Here is a 16,938-nt window from a genome sequence, read left to right as displayed (position 1 = left end):
ACAACTGCAGAGTATGGGGAGGAGAGATTTAATTATTTCCCACAAACATTGCAGTACTGATGAAGCAGGTATTGGCATTAATGGCATCTTATAGGAGGGAGTGAGATGGACCATAAAGAAGGCTGATCGCCGAAGAATTGATGCTTTTGAATTATGGGGCTGGAGGAGACTCTTGAGAGTCCCATGGACTGCAAGAAGATGAAACTTATCCATTCTTAAGGAAATCAGCCCTGAGTGCTCACTGGAAGGACAGATCGTGAAGCTGAGGCTCCAATACTTTGGCCACCTCATGAGAAGAGAAGACTCCCTGGAAAAGACCCTGATGCTGGGAAAGATGGAGGGCACAAGGAGAAGGGGACGACAGAGGACGAGATGGTTGGATAGTGTTCTTGAAGCTACCAGCATGAGTTTGACTAAACTGCGGGAGGCAGTGGAAGACAGGAGTGCCTGGCGTACTCTCGTCCATGGGGTCGCGAAGAGTCGGACACGACTAAACAACTAAACAACAACAAATGGGAGGGGGAGAGAAGTCAGCAAGTTAAATGCATTCACACATTTAAATATCACTATCTTGGCCCTAAGTTCAATGAGGACATGGGTCAGTAGCAAAATTCAGTGCTATAATAACAAAGTGGAATAGCATGATAGATAAGACGGTTTCTTTATATAGTACAGATTCAAGAACCATGAGGAGCAAAACACACTTAACATGTTTAGGCTACCTTTAAATAGTTTAAAACTGCCATAGACCTGTGCAGAGTTTCATTTTTTAAAAAATGCACTGAACTGGAGCCCTTTGGCTCTTCAAAGTCAACTGCGAGGGTGGGCATGACTCTTGCAATGATGGAACAAGCTCTCTTGAACGCTACCCATTCTGGCTGATGAAAGCCAGATGGGGTGGGGGTAGGGGGCTGATCAGGTCAGCCCAGGGTGTGGAGAACATGCCTGCTGGCCTTAAAAAAAGCAGTGGCACATTCACTCTTGAAGAGGTTTACAATAAGTACCACTTGGTCATCAATACTTGCTTCTTGGGCAAGGTGGTGGCAAGAGTGGTGGCAAAGGAGCTGCAGGATATTTTGTTTGTTCTTTTGGTTTTGGTTCATTTGGGTTTTTTTGTTCGTTCATTTGGTTTGTTCATTCATATGGTTTGTTCATTTGGTTCATTTTGTTTGTTCATTTGGTTTTAATTTGTATACCACCCTTCATAGATCATAGGGCAGTTTTCAGCAAAAAACACAAAATGATAACACAAAATATATAGTGAGAAAAAGAAAACAAACCCATAACTCCCCTTCCACAAAAACATTTAAAAGGCCATAGATTGTTTAATCAGCCAATGGTCTGGTTACAGAGAAACGTTTTTATCAGGCACCTAAAAGTATGTAAAGAAGGCACCAGATGAGCCTCCTGGGAACAGCATTCCACAAACAGGGAGCCACCGCAGAAAAGGCCTGTCCTTGTGTTGCCACCCTCCAGACCTCTCATGGAAGAAGCACACGAAGAAGGGCTTCAGATGATGTTAGCATGGTTTGAGTCGGTTCATATGGGGAGAAGCAGTCCTTGAATACAAACTATCAGGATCCAGTTCTATCTGGAATCAGGCTTGGTTTGGTGACTAAATCAGCCTGTGTTGCCCTGATGACCTGTACCAAGAACAGGGCAAGGAGAATACATCTCTGGCTCTTGCTTTTCAATCTGCTGAAATTTTTTGTTACCACCGACAGCAGTATCCTCCTGGACTAGTTCTGTGAAATGGTTACTGGAGTCTTCCTGAACTTAATGGGATTTCCTCCTGAGCAAACATCCATAATATTGGGATGAAAATCTCAAATAACGAGGTTCTTAATGAATGAATTCTAGAACATAAAGCCTAACATTTTAAGAGAGATGTGTTATTTTAAGATATGATTCTATGATTCTGTGTATATATTAAAGGTAAAGGTACCCCTGCCCGTATGGGCCAGTCTTGACAGACTCTAGGGTTGTGCGCCCATCTCACTCAAGAGGCCGGGGGCCAGCGCTGTCCGGAGACACTTCCGGGTCACGTGGCCAGCGTGACATCGCTGCTCTGGCAAGCCAGAGCCGCACACGGAAACACTGTTTACCTTCCCGCTAGTAAGCGGTCCCTATTTTTCTACTTGCACCCGAGAGTGCTTTCGAACTGCTAGGTTGGCAGGCGCTGGGACCGAACAATGGGAGCGCACCCCGCCACGGGGATTCGAACTGCCAACCTTTCGATCGGCAAGTCCTAGGCGCTGAGGCTTTAACCCACAGCGCCACCTGCGTCCCGTGTATATATTAGGTTGTCCATAAATAAAACCTATTGTCTACATGAACAATTGAAGATAACTTCATACAATTATCTAAACCTTGGAATCACTGAAATCACTCCAATTATCTGAATCTACCTTATTTTCCACACATTGTGGAAAGCAGCACTCTTATATGGAAATTCTGGGCAATATCGAAGTCACTGAACCAATTAATGCTGAATTGTACCAAACAACCCTATAGGAAATACAGAAAAACCTTTATCACCAGAAGAGCTATGAAACAAAAATGCTAGTCCCATATAATGTACTCAGGCCAAGTTTGGACATTGTGCTGAACCAGGCATGGGGAACCTGTGGCACTCCAGATATTGCTAGACTACAACACTCATCATCCTTTACCATTAACCACGATAGCTTGGACTGATGCGTGTTGACAGTCCAGCTACTTTGGAGTGGCATAAATTCCACACTCCTACACTATACTGTAGCTTGTGACACGAACAAGCTTAGGTGAGCCTTAGTCTCACACATACATGATCTCTCGCCTCCTGAGAGCAGTCAGATGCTTCCACTTCTTCATTATTTGTCACTTCATCCAGATCAACAAACTGCTTAATGAGAACTATGAGCCAACTTGTTTCAAGGAACATTAATGTTTACCAGATTGGATGGAACAAACTAGTCCAGCCAAAGCTTTCAAACCTCTGCCCAGCTGAGTGAGAGAAGAGGAGAATGCAAGCCTGAGGCTCACCTGGGCTCATTCACTTCATGCTAAACTATGGTTTAGCATGACGTTCAAAAACAGCTTCCATGCAGAGGTTTGAAAGGTTAAAAAAGATGCAGGAAACTCAAGGACAGTTTGTCCTTTAACAAGTACCAAACTCCAAAACAACTTGTATCCATTCATGGTTAAGTATTTAGTGTAGCCCTGGGAGATTAGCAATAAACCTGGATCTTTTACACACATTTGTATGGAAATACAGGAGGCCAGCATACCTAACGTTTTAGCCCCAGGAGCTCTGCATACTTCTGAAGTAGCTTGGAAGTTGTATTACTCACTGTATTCACAAAGGATTAAAATAAATTACTTTTGCCTGTACAGTTACAAGCCTGATTTCTGATCTTCAGATCTTTGCTGTTTGACATACAAACACTCATGCAGAGAGGCAAGACAATGTAAAGGGGAAACAATAACTATCCTGATTTCTGCAACTGCATTACTGGTAGTTTTGTCTTGCTTTTGGTTCTCTTTATTTAGCTCACACAAACTGTTTCTGCTGAACTTTAATAGCTTTTTGCTCTGCTCAGTTGTAAACCCAATAGAATCATTCCCTATTTCAGGAACGTTACATAAACACTATTTTCTATGAATGAATTTAAAAGGCAAAAGTGAAATGAAATGGGTTATAGTCTCTGATTCTCTTTTCTAACTTGACCCTTCATGTTGTGGGTTACCGGTATGCCTAAATCTGCAATGTGTATGCCACCCTGAACCAAATTTGGCCTGCATACAAGGCTTGATCTTCCTCTTTCCAACTTGCCCCAATATACCAAAGCTTTCCCTCTGCTCTGCACAATCACATCCACTTTATTATTATTATTACTATTATTAATCACCCACCCTTCCCCCTAAGGTCCCAGAGTATGTCCAAATTTATCCCACTTTAGTGCACATTTCATAGCCCTCTGATGAGGGTGACAAGGGAAATTCCATTCTAGGGTGAAGGTGGAGAGGGGGTGGGGAGCCAGACCCCTAGGCAACCCCACCATCAAAACAAGATGCTGCTCACTGCTGCCTGGAGTCTTGGAGTCACCAACATAAGAGACACCAATTTTCAGAGTTAAAATTTCAGTACTACAGAACATCAGCTAAAAGGAAAAATACAAACAGAAACTTTAATAATAAAGTTCACTGCATTCTATTCAGTTTATTATTTTAAAAGGTAGGCTTGCACACAGTGTCATCAGTGTGCGTGGTGCTTTACAGAGAAAAAAGACAGCTGGTCCCTACACAAGCAAAACAATAGAGGAAGGAAGTAGAAAAATGTATTCAATTCATTTGCACTTAGGCTTAGCTTCCACAGATAATGTGGTTGTGTCAAAGGCTTCATAGAAAAGGTGGACTTTTGAGAAGGAGTTTGGGGGGGGGGGATGCAACATCCTATAGGTGGCTCAGGGAGGCAGCTGCAGTGAAGTCTCCAACAAGGAAGAAAAGGCCAGAATAATTCAAAGGCTCTGTTTGCAAGGGAGCACATGTCCCATCCAGGCCTAGGTGACACCAGCTGACTAGCCTTAACTCCCACCTTCTTTGTGACTGAAATGGAAAAAATCTGCTGCCTGTGATGGTGCCGCTGCATTGAGTAAGGAAGCCCATTATCTCAACTGGCACTGGTTGGTGCTCTGATAAATTATTTTTTAATACTATGAGTTAATATCAAAAGGCACTGTTTACTGAACTGAACTGAACACAGGCTGAATCTCGGATCCATTTTCATCAATTTCCCCCAAAAGTTTCTTAATTGTGGAGACACACTATTTTCCCCTGAATATGAAAGGCAAACTTTGCTACTGAACTTGGAAAGCTTTCCTATTCATGTGCAAGGCTATGAATTTGCCACACTCGAAGGAGGCCATCTCCTGGGTATTTCTGCTCGAGTCACTGTTCTAAGGAGTGAAAGTCTAGAACAATGAGTCATGCAGATGCACATCAGTGAGGTTTCTATGTGGTGGGTTGTTTTCTCCATTTTGGTTCCCACCAATTTGGAGGGGAACATGGGGTGGAAACCAGCCCCATGCAGAGCTTATCTGAGGCCTGGGGTGGGAATCTTGTTATAGTTATACCCTCAAAACAAAAAAGCAGCTGGTCCTGGGTTGCCCCCCCTGGTCAGCTTAGCCCTCCAGGGCCCAGAGAAAGTGTACCCAGCTAACCTCCCCCATCTTCATGGACCTTGTGGAAACACTTGTGCTCAATCTCAGCTACATCACTAATGCTTAATGATTTTACTAATGCTTTTTATAGCCACTGAATTCTGCCTGGGTGTTGTTTTTTGGAGGGGAGCTTCTTCCCACCACTTATTTTTTTGTACCCCCACAAACCTCAAGCTTACCCCAGTCTGTTTATCCCTCATATGAGGGTGGTAGCTTTAGCTATATTTGTGCAAGCATGCTAGGACTTGAAACAGAAATAAGGATATTTCCACTGGAAACCAACGGAAAATAATATTTCCTTGAACGGTAGGGCAAAAGTATTTTAAGCTTTTACTTACAGCTTGTATAAACAAGTATTTAGAATCCTAGTTAAGCAACACGTGCCTATAATTCTTTCATTCTGTAACATATTTGCTCAGATCAAGAGCTAATGTTCAAGTTAATGTTTTGTAATGAAGAAAAAACTGACAGGGTCAAAAGATTTCCACCAATATCCAATTTTAGTTTGGTACAGTACCTGGTTACGCAACTTTTCCTGAATGAATGCCAATGAACAGTAGGATTAAATAACTGATTTCTACCTGAGCTTTAAGTGTGGGCGGTGGCTCTTCCTTTTTGTAGCATTCAACCTCTTGCATTTCATGCAGAGCTAGGAAAGAGAGCTTCTACATTTCCCCAAGTGTGTGCTTTCTTTTCTTTTTCTCTCCTGCAAAGCTACCCATCCTCTATCACTGAAGGAAGACATCTTTTGTTAGCTGTGGTAGGAGCTCTACAATTGTAGAGGGTTATAGGAGACTTACGCTGGTCACTCGACGGTAGATCTGTGCAGCATTTTGACACTCAGAATAAGGATATTCAGACGTAGCCATCTCAAGCATACACATCCCAAAAGCATATACATCAACGGATTCATCGTATTTCTCCTCATACATCTCGGGTGCCATGAACTCTGGGGTACCTTAAATTAAAAGAACGATTCAGACTCTAAATGTCTCAAAGCGAGCAGAGGCTGCTGGCGTTACTCACCGCAGAAGGGAGTAGACGGGTAGACCTGTGAGAAAAGAAGAAGTGGAAGCAAAAAGAAGAGGGAGGACACCCTCAGTCACTCTGTTTCATCAACGTATCCCATGGGTCTTCCATTGCAAGGCCTTTGCAAGAAGTGAGAAACCAACAGTGAAAGGTTTTTATGTTCACCATTTATTATAATGGAACAGAATCAGGGGGAACATGTGAAGATTTTAGTCATAATGGTATATGATTGAATCCCAGGTTGAAGATAAACGGAGAAAAATAAAGTAAGAGACTAGCTAGACTACAAACCAAATACTTGTTAGACACACTTACCTTTCCTCCTTGTGAGAAAGGAGGTATGAGGCTTGTTTCAGCATCCCTGCCTGCCCTCTGCTGTAAAAAATTAGTACTGGAAAGAGTCCACAGCTAGTCTCTGACCCGTAACACTCCATTTACTTCTGTTTAGTGTCACTTTAAACAAAGCCTTGCAATGAAAAACCCTGTGTTTATGAATAAAGGTTTCTTAAAAATTAATTTTTCAAAAATGTTCTGCAAAGGCCACTCACCAGAGCCCTTTTTACATACTTACCATTTCACCTGCAGTACATTTTATAGGCCTACTGCAGATACAGGAAATAGTGAGGGACATCCTACAGGCAAAAATACTCAGAAATATAGAGAGATTGAGTTATAGGCACAGAGGGCGAGATTCAATAAATCCTAATTTTAAAATCAATTTGTAGGAGGTGTATCATCCCTGATGTATCAAACCAATGCACCCTTCCATTTCACAGAAATCTGCACTATATGAATCAGAGATATGTAAGAGCCAGAAATTACCAATAAGCAGAGAATTATTTCCTGCAAACAAACCAGATTGTATGCAAATTTACCAATCAATCACTTTTTACTTCCCTATCCATCTTCCCATAATTCAGTGGTGTTCTAGCCTTAACTGAAAGGGAGCATATTAATTCAGTTGTTCAAAAAAGTCAGAATATGGCAGTTTTCCAATTGAAGGTTGATCATAACATATGGAAAAGAGACTGCTATGTTAAGGAAGTTGGTCATTTCCCACTGAATATTCTCCCCTTTCCACTAACATTAATTGTTTCTAGACTGGCTGGAAAGCAGGAAATGTTTCATTGTCACAAAGGCCAAGATATTTGCAAATGTGAATTTGTATTGTTAAAATCAGGTATTACAACTTCTGAAAACAGAACTTCAGAAATAGCTGTAGATTGCATTCTAAAAACACACACTAGCAGATGCAGACTAAAAAGGACCATCTTTTCCCTTGTTAGCTTGCATCCTTCACAAAACAAATAGCAGAACAGAGCTGTTAAAACCAATTATCTGGTCATAGTTTCAGACCAGCTGACAAAGCTATTGTAGGCTACTTAAATGCAGCAGCCCAGAAATTTTAGGTATAAGGCAGAGGTTTGTATTTTTTGAAGAAAGAATTTTCATTAAAAACTCTGTGCTTCCCCTTAATCCCAGTTCAGAACAGTTATTTCAAAGGATGGAAATACTTTGGTTTTATCAAGTGTTCTGCTAAGTGAAAGAGCCTACACACCTTGAGAAGATTCTTTAGGAGAATACTAATATCAGGGACCCATATTTTATGAGACCTAAAACTCCAGAATTTTCAGGGATGAAGCTTTTTTTCATTTCCTTTTTTTGCTTTGTGAGAATTGGAAAATTCTATTCGGCAAATTTTCAAGTAAGAACTGCTAAAACAAAACCAGAAGCTTACCTATCACACTCTTGGCAAAGGAAGCCCGCTTCAAGGTTGCCAGACCCAAGTCTCCTATCTTGACTGATCCTGTGGGGCCAGTAATAAAGATGTTGTCACACTTCAAGTCACGGTGGATAATGGGAGGAGTACGCGTGTGCAAGAACTGCAAACCCTTCAGTATTTGCCGGCACCAGCTTCGCAGGACTTTGATTTTCATCACTTTAAACCTTTTTAAGTACCTAGGGAAAGAGCCACAGGAATAAAAATAAGCTTCAAGCTTCATCTTGAAGTCCATGCTGTTGGGATGCCACAAGTGAACTACAAACATCAAACAAACAGATCGCAACAAAAGCAGGCTTCGTATGAGCCAAACTCCACACCTCCAGAAAAAGAACACAGGGCAAAGAGAAGAATTGGGAGTACTGAAAGCCAGTCTTCCTTTTCAGAGGTAATAGAAACTGCACAGCAGTGCTCCTTCACAAAAAGAATAACTACACCTGCAGCATTTATATAAATCAATGAAGTGAACTGATTGGCTCATGAGTTAGAATCCAGGGGCCACCAATCTTTCTGAACCTGTGGGCACATTTGAAATTTTGAGTGTGTGGTATAGGAGCAACCCACCGCTGGTGCTTTTCCTTAACTCCCTTCTCCAGAAAATACATGCATGTGCACATGCTCACATAAGCACACACTCCCTCTCTGGGTTCTGGGTAAAAGTTGAGATTCAGTAGAATTAAAACAAATCTTTTTTAATGTGCATGATTTTATATGAGGTTCCCTTGCACCAGTAATGCATTTTTAGTAGTAGGTTGCACAGTAAAAATCACAGTGACAGTGCTTGCCAGCACCACAAAAACATGCCCAAAGCACAGATTCCCATGTATCTTCATGTTTTTTATATAACACGACAACAAAGTCACCATCAAATCACAGAACACATCTGTGACACAGGTGGACTATGATTTGACAATACTCTTGAGGTGATCCCATGCATAAATTATGAGGTTCCATAAGGATTGACACCTCAGATTTATGTTGCTGCTCAATAGTAGCTCTGAAAGTCAATGAAGGCAGATATGATCTGTTACTTGATTTTGAGGGGCGCAAGGAGTAAATAATCTCTGAAACAATAAATGCGATTTCAAGAAGATCTGTTTTACTGGATCCATGTGTGCACACATGCTTTTTCTCTACTGACCTTGGCAACTCTTCTTTCTCTGCTGGCCATTCTTCATTCATCCCCTCAGTATCCTAGAACAGGCATGCCCAACTCCCAAGTGACTGCGATCTACTCCCAGTATAAAAAAACTGGCAGTGATCTATCCATTGTCAACTTTCTTTGGGAGGGAGTGGCAAGAGTTGTTGAGCTCTTTTTGAGGAGGCTTCATCAGAGTTGTTGGGCTTGTGGGGGGCGGGCAGGTTGTGATCCCACAATTGACCAGGGACAGCCCACAGTCAACCAGTAGGTAGCAATTGACTGGTTGGACATGCCTGTCCTAGAAGATCATTATTCCTCTTTCTTTCCTTTCCTCCTAATTACTCCACTTTCTAATCAGTTGCCTGAAGTCTTGAAAAGCACATAGGAAAACTCTTCCTTCGTCCTGTTTCATCTTTATATGTTTTTCAAAAAGAGGGCAAAATAAGCACATTCACTACCTCAAAGCAGTTTCTCTTTTTCATAGGAAACTAAAATAATTTTAAGTATCCATTCAGTTTTCTGCACATGCTGTAATATTTTTTTTGTCTTTTTAAGCAATTAGATTTATATCAATTAATTTTGCTTAAAACCTAGCTGTTACACTTCCTGCAAATGCTCCATTTTCAAGAGACATCAGAAGTGATACCAGCTTAGGATAATATTTGAAAAGTCAGCATCCCTGGCAGGAAATGTTGGGGCCCAAAGCCTTTAAGAGAAAAGAATTGGCAACGGACAAGTACGTTTTAAGAGCCAAGAATGTAAGCAAAGACACTATAGCTGAGCCAAACTGCCTCTCTTAAGATGTATCTTGTGCAATGGGCACAAAAACCTGAGTGATATTATGTGAGCAGCAAAATACTCAAAGGGTATCTTAGCCAAGAAATCAAATCAGAACATGTAGACCAGCAGTTTCCTCTCCCAGTCTCCCATGAGCCCTTCATACTCATACTTTCCTTCTAATATCCTCCTCTTCTCAACTCTTATTCCAAGCTGAACTCCAATTTCCCTCTGAAACCATCTCTCAAATGCTTTTTACAGGGCAGTTTTCACACCAGGATTAATGTTTGAAATGTGATTTCAAAGTCCCTCCTTTTGAACTACAGAAATTGTAGCAATGGGGATTAGTATCAATCATCCAGAACTGGCAGCTGTCCAAATTATTCTATCAAGACATGCTCTTACAATGAAGTGGATAAGCAGAGATCAGAACATGCACTGAATTGTTGTGGAATAATCACGATAAGCATCTATTGTAAGATCATATAATAATGGCATCCGAGCTAGTCACAGAATCCCAAACACCTGTCATGGGGGGTGACATGGGAAGCAACCTTTGAACGTTGAACGTTACATGGAAAGGAGGAAGCCTGTCAATATAGAGGAAAGGTTTATGGGGGGAAGGGGTATTGCTAAAGGCTGAACTAAGAAATTAAATTATTTTCCTGGAAGCTAACTGGGGTATAATGAGGTTTGTTCACAGGACAATGGGTTGTCAAGGCACACAAAAATAACTTTTCCCACCAGATTTTCGAGGAGGAGCAAAATGCTTCTGGAAGCACTGGCACCTCACTCACATTTAGATAAAGGGTAGTGGGTATGTTTCTAAAATTCTTAAAATTAGTGCAGATATTGTCATTGGACAGGATCAAGGTCTCAAGGAGAACATAAAAATCTTTTCATTTGTTAGCTTAATTACCATCAGTCAAGTAAAGGCAAGTTTACACTGTAACCAAGGCTTCCTGGCTGAGCTCCTTCATTTAATGTTTCAATAGCTAAGTGGTTGCTACAGTGACATCATAGCTGTCATTCACTTTCCAACAAAAACTTCTTTTCATTCTGAGTTGACATTCTGCAGTTATGCTCCTTCCCCCATTTCACCCAGGGAAAGCAACAATGAACCAAAGCACTGTTCTGAATTTGAAAGCAGTGCATACCAGTACTGGCTAATTCTGTTAAAACAGATTGGCAGGTAAGGTAGTATCATATGTTGCAGCAAACGAAAATGAGCTTACAGGTCACTGAAATCTATCAGAGGAAGTGAAATAGCATCTGTAATTCAATTTATGTGGGTGACATGTGGCTTTTAATTCAAATGTTTTAGTCACTTCCAAGTGTCCTTGTAAATCTTTTAAGTACTTGCTGTAACTAAATGCATTTCCATTTCTAGCCACCTCTGAAATGCTGAGTATCATCTACTTTCCCATTTGTCCTGAACTTCTGTAACATAAATACTACCTTATCAAAACTTGCAAAAACAATAAACCATTTCCTAGGACTAACACAGCAACAACCTTCTAGGCTCATGAAGATCTAACATGCAGCCCACTCCCAGAATGAAAGCTCCCCAGCTGTCAGAGAGGTTGAGGGTCTCAGGGAAGGAGGTTTGCTCTGAGGTAGAGGGAAATAATACATTAGAAGGAACTGGTATCCTCTTGTGCCAAGGATATTTTTCTAGGAGGTGGATGGATCCTGGTTGTGGGTTATTCAATAATTAGAGGCATAGATGGTTGCCATTATGATAGGCATACAGATTGCATGGTGAACCGCCTACCTGGTGCAAAGGGTGCAGGTGTTGCCCACTGCCCACAGTTAGACAGGTGGTTAGTACTAGGGAGAAGTCAGTGGTCATGGTGCATGTTTGCACCAGTGACATGGGGGAAATGTAGTCACAAAGTCCTGGAAGCAAAATTTAGGTTGCTAGATAGGATGCTGAAAGCCAGGACATTCAGTGTAGCTTTCTCCAAAATGCTACCAGTTCCACACACAGGACCAGCTAGTGTGGTGCAGGCTAGCAATCCCAATGTGTGGACGAGACACTGGTTGTAGGAAGAGGGGTTTGAATTTGATAAGCACCGGGGAATGCTTGAAGATGGACACTGTATGTAAATCTTTATAAGCTAATGTTAGAAGCTTCTGAGCCAAGGTGGACAAACTGGAGTGCATGGTCTTAAAAGACAGCATTGATATAGTGGGCACAATGGGAATCTCGTAGAATGGAGGGAGGTAATGGGAAATTGTTATCTCCAGATATAGACTCTATAGTAAGGACAGGGAAGGTTGTACTGGAGATGGTTTCACTCTGTACATCAAAGAGGACATTGAATCAAGCCAACTACAAATCCCAAAAGAGGCAGGCCTGTCCACAAAATTATTGTGGGTGGCGATACTGGGCCCCATGACTAATTTAGTATGGGGTATATACTATTACCCTCCATTATCTAAATGCTCAGGGAGATCCTAAGATGAATAAGGAAATCAAGAAAGCATGCAAAAGAGGACATGTAGTAATAGCTGACAGGAGACTAGAATGCTATTGCATTCGGGTCCTGCTTGCAAGCTTCCCATGGGCATCTGGTTGGGCCACTGTGAGAACAGGATGCTAGACTAGATCAGCCAGTGGTCTGAGCCAGCAGAGCTTTTCTTATATTCTTAATCTCTGGTCAATTTAAGCCAATCTAAATGAGGCTTATGAAGCAGGCTTGTTTAACTAAAGTTTATTTTAAGCCATAACTTCTAAGATTGACGGTTTGCTTGCTTGGGAAAAGGGGGAAGCGGGTTTTAGAAGATGCTAGCAGATACAGCTGTTGCTCAAATAAGATATTTTGTAATGGTGGTTACATGTGCTCAGTCACTGCACATGCAAGCCGATAATAAAGCCTACAAAAGTTGCCAACAGAGACTAATTACAGGCTTCTGTACCTGGACAGAAGTAAACCACTCACAATTTAAACTTAATTCCATTATGGACAGCCAAATTTCGACTACAACTCAGGTAAATTCAATTAATCCTGTTGTCTTTGATTTGGGAAATAAAAGAGATTCATCAAAGTGCTGAGATACAAGAATCTGGCATGAAAATGGCAATTGGTCTCCAAACCCACAGTTTCTGAAAAGGAATCTGGCAGACCTGGTAACTGATCCCTTTTACCGCTTTTTAACTAATCCTGTTTTGGGGCATCAGTAGACCTCAGAAAGAACTCAAGTTGAGATACTTTGACTAGCTTATCTACAGTCCTTTTCCGTAACTCACTGATTCCATTCATTTAAGAGGATTTCAAACTTGACAGCTACTCTCAAGCTACCTCACAATGTACCTCCACACAAAAACTAGTTGCCATTAAGGAATTCTAATTTTAAAAACAGTTTAATTAAGTAAGAATTTCTTAATGATATTACATGAACTTATGAAAATAGGAAGCTGCCTTATACCAAGACAGAGCATAGGTCCATCTAGGTCAGTATTATCTACACTGAATGGCAGCAGCACTCTACGGATTCAGGCAGGGTTCTCTCCCAGCCCTACCTGGAGATGCCAGGAATTGAATTTGGGACCTTCGACATACAAGGCAGATGCTATATTTACGGTCCTTCCCCATAGTTTATTTGATATATAATTCTATTCTGAATCAAAATATAGAGAAGAGCAAAGAGTGCTTCACTGACCACTAGAGGACTCCCTTGCTGCTTATTTTGCCTGGAATTTCAAGCATTTGCTGTACAGGAGACATGATATGGCTTGCCAAAGTAGGACCTCAAAGCCTATTAACATTTCTTCCTTCACAGTACAGCACTGACAATGGGTTGAGAGGTTTCATAATTTAAAGCCCAAAGAGTACACAGTAGCTATCATTCTGAACCTCCTTCTCAGAAATGGTCAATATATCCAAATATATATCCAATGGCTTTTAAAAGGCTTTTGCCCAAAAACTTTTCATTTATTTTTTGGTATTTTGATATCCATGTTCATCATTAGTGTATGGCTCTGGCAAGCCTATACTCACGTTTTCAATGTGCCAGATGTCATAAGCTCTGTAACCAGAACAATACACTTCTTTCCCTTGACAGTAGACTCCCAGGAATCATAGAACCTAACAATGTTAGGATGTTGAAGCCCTTTCAACATTTCAGCCTCCTCCTTAAATCGTTGCCTCTCCGATTTGGACAGCTTCCGATCCTAAAAGATGGGGGCAAGAAAACATATATGAAAAACTGGAACAAAAACAAATCAAACTTAATTATATAGGCAAGGCCACAAACATGCTGACTCTTGGGGCAGGATCAGATGCTACAAGACACACAGGACTGAAGAAGCCCAGCCGCACACACACCCCTCTTCAGCCAACATGTGGTGTAACATCACTGCAGTTTTCCATTCTTTATCTCCACAGCAGAAAGTCAGTGGTGTCTACTTGTGCTATACTAAATTTTACCAGTACTGTAAGGAGAAAGACACCTCAGGTGACCAGATAAACTTGTAGCAGCTACTTCTTCCCTAGAAAAGCATGGTTTTTACAGAACTTCGTGCAGTCCTTAAAAACCCATCTGGAGAATTTACTTTTGAATTTATAGCAAACTTATCAGACTTTGCCTACAAACGTATGAACACTTAACCACTGCAGACAAACCTTGTTTAAAAATACAATTTGCTCATTTAATACTTTAATTTCTAGTTTCTGCAAGGTTTAAAATATGCTGCATGACTACTCATAACCCTATAAAGGAATCCTTACTTTGAAATTACTATCAAAGGATGATAAAAGAAATAACAGAGAACTGTGGTGACCCTCCAGATGTTGCAGCATTCTAACTCCTATCAGGCCCAGTCAGGGTAAGATATGACCAGGGTTTGAAATCAGCTGGGCGTTAGTCACATTTTGCAACTTGCAACTGGCCTCTTGCGATCAGATGGAGATGTCAAAGCACCACCTTTGACACCTAACATCTCCACCTGCCTGGCCTGGTGATTCAGGGGGTCTTGCAGGGTAGCGTGACTGTAAAATACATGTCTTTTGCTGCTGCGCTACCCTGCAGACCCCCTGAATCACTCAGCAGCAAAAATAATTTGTTTCTCTCTCCCTCTCTCTGCTGTGCTATTGTGTGAATCAGGTGTTGAGGTAGTTTGGTTTTAGCAGGCACTGAAAATAGCACAGTGAAGGTGCTTGATCTCAATAGGTAGGGAGTTCCAAAGTGTAAGCAGCGCCACACTAAATGACCACGTTCTTACAAATGTGGAACGAGTTCTACATGGCACCTGTAGTAATGCCAATTCTGCAGATTGAAGAGGACAAGTGGGCACATGTAGGGTAAGGCAATCTTGTGGGTAAACTGGTCCTAAATTGTTATATACTAATTTATGCAATTCATATATTTTTTTGTATTTCTACTGAATGCTGCTTTTCTTTTCCCTTTTGACAGTTTTGATTGCTAGGTCCTTTTTTTAGCATGAAATACTGAATGTTATCTTAGAATTCAGAGTCTTGCTGTTCAAGAATTTAAGCAAATGTGCTCGCACACAAAGGATAAAGAGAATGCCTCAGTAATCCAGAACAATGTAACAATGCTACTTGAAAAACATACAAAGAACCTACTGGATCAGGCCATTGGCCCATCGAGTCCAGCATCCTGTTCTCACAGTGGCCAACCAGGTGCCTGTGGGAAACCTGCAAGCAGGACGCAAGCACAAGAGCGCACCCCCCCCCCCAACGCACCCTGCACCTGCGGTTTCCAGCCACTGGTATTCAAAATGGCTGGAGATCTCAACAATGCTGAATTCCAAAAGAGTAAAGAAAACCCTGGATTGAAAAGCGAAGCACATGCAATTGTGTTCTACAAATTTAGAAACATTGAGTAACCTAATCTGAGAAATTTAAATACAGAACTTTCCAAAGCCTGAATTTCACCACCACCACAATTCTCTTCTTAAAAGTACTTTTGCAACAGATTTGTAATGGCAAACAGAATACAATATAACCACATCTTACACAGGGTTTTGGTTCCAAGGGTTCCGCATATACACAAAAATTGTGTATACCCAAACCCTTGGAACATCCTTGTGGCTAGTGGGGGAAGGGAAGAGAGAGAACATGCCCAGAACTTCCAGAACCTTTACACAGAGCAGCCCTTGCCCTTTAAAAGCTTTTTCCACACAGTGGACCTGACCCCAAAATAGCTTTTAAGCTCCACCTTGATTACATTCCAGTTGTGCAATTTTAACTGGCAGGTGTTCAATCATGTAAGTTAAATGTGTGGAATATGTGATTGTACTGTAAACTCGTCTACTACCATCCTTTCCCAAAATTCACAAACATATGCATGACAAAAGAATTTATCTCACTTTTGTTGCACTAAAATCAGAAGAAAACATGCTATTAGAAGTGCTGGTGCTGCAAATTACACTTTTGGAACAGGGCAACTGGTAAGCCACATATTTTGGGTCTTCTGCAAATTCTCTCAGATTGCAAGGATTCAACAAGCAGTATATGTAAGCCCAGTAACCTTTTCAAGTATTCCTCAAAGACGCACTTAAATGAGAAAGCAAACACATTTGCACACATTTTAAAAAATGAACTACTGGTGACTAGACAGCAAAACCAGGCCAGTTAAGTACGTTTCTTACTGGAAGCCTTTAACCTTTGGATGTAAACATGGAATTTTTGACTTAAGATGCTTTCCCTGTTCTCTGCAGGGTGTGTCAAATGCTAACTTTACTCCAAAGTCATTTGGGAAAGGAGTGAATTGCACTGCAGCTGACAATGTATTATAACATACTGTTTAAGGAAACACAACTCTGGGTAGCTGCCTGGAACCCCTGTAATCTTGCTACTGCTCACCAGGGACTGGGGATGGTACACAACCTTTTTAACAATACATAGTTCCTTACCGATCAGGGCAAAACCCCTACAGCACACAGGCTGGTCATTTAAATGAGGTGCATGACCGTGTGGAAGTCTTCAACCATGTTCTACCGCTTATCAATTTCAATTTAATTGCCCCACAATATTAAGATG

At 41.3% G+C, this 16,938-nt stretch overlaps 1 protein-coding gene across 1 annotated transcript in view; it reads right to left on the bottom strand.

Moving 5' to 3' along the window:
* WNK1 (WNK lysine deficient protein kinase 1) overlaps window positions 1-16,938 on the bottom strand; it is a 118,294-nt gene that overhangs the window by 64,713 nt on the left and 36,643 nt on the right. The window contains 3 exon segments of the mRNA XM_083401607.1: window positions 6,002-6,159; window positions 7,969-8,189; window positions 13,933-14,105. Coding sequence (XP_083257733.1) covers window positions 6,002-6,159; window positions 7,969-8,189; window positions 13,933-14,105 — 552 coding nt within the window.

This window comes from Podarcis tiliguerta, assembly GCF_965153285.1.
Source record: "Podarcis tiliguerta genome assembly, chromosome: 10".
NCBI lineage: Eukaryota > Metazoa > Chordata > Lepidosauria > Squamata > Lacertidae > Podarcis > Podarcis tiliguerta.
Note: the sequence above shows the minus strand (reverse complement) of the source record. Positions and strands in the feature narration are given on the sequence as shown.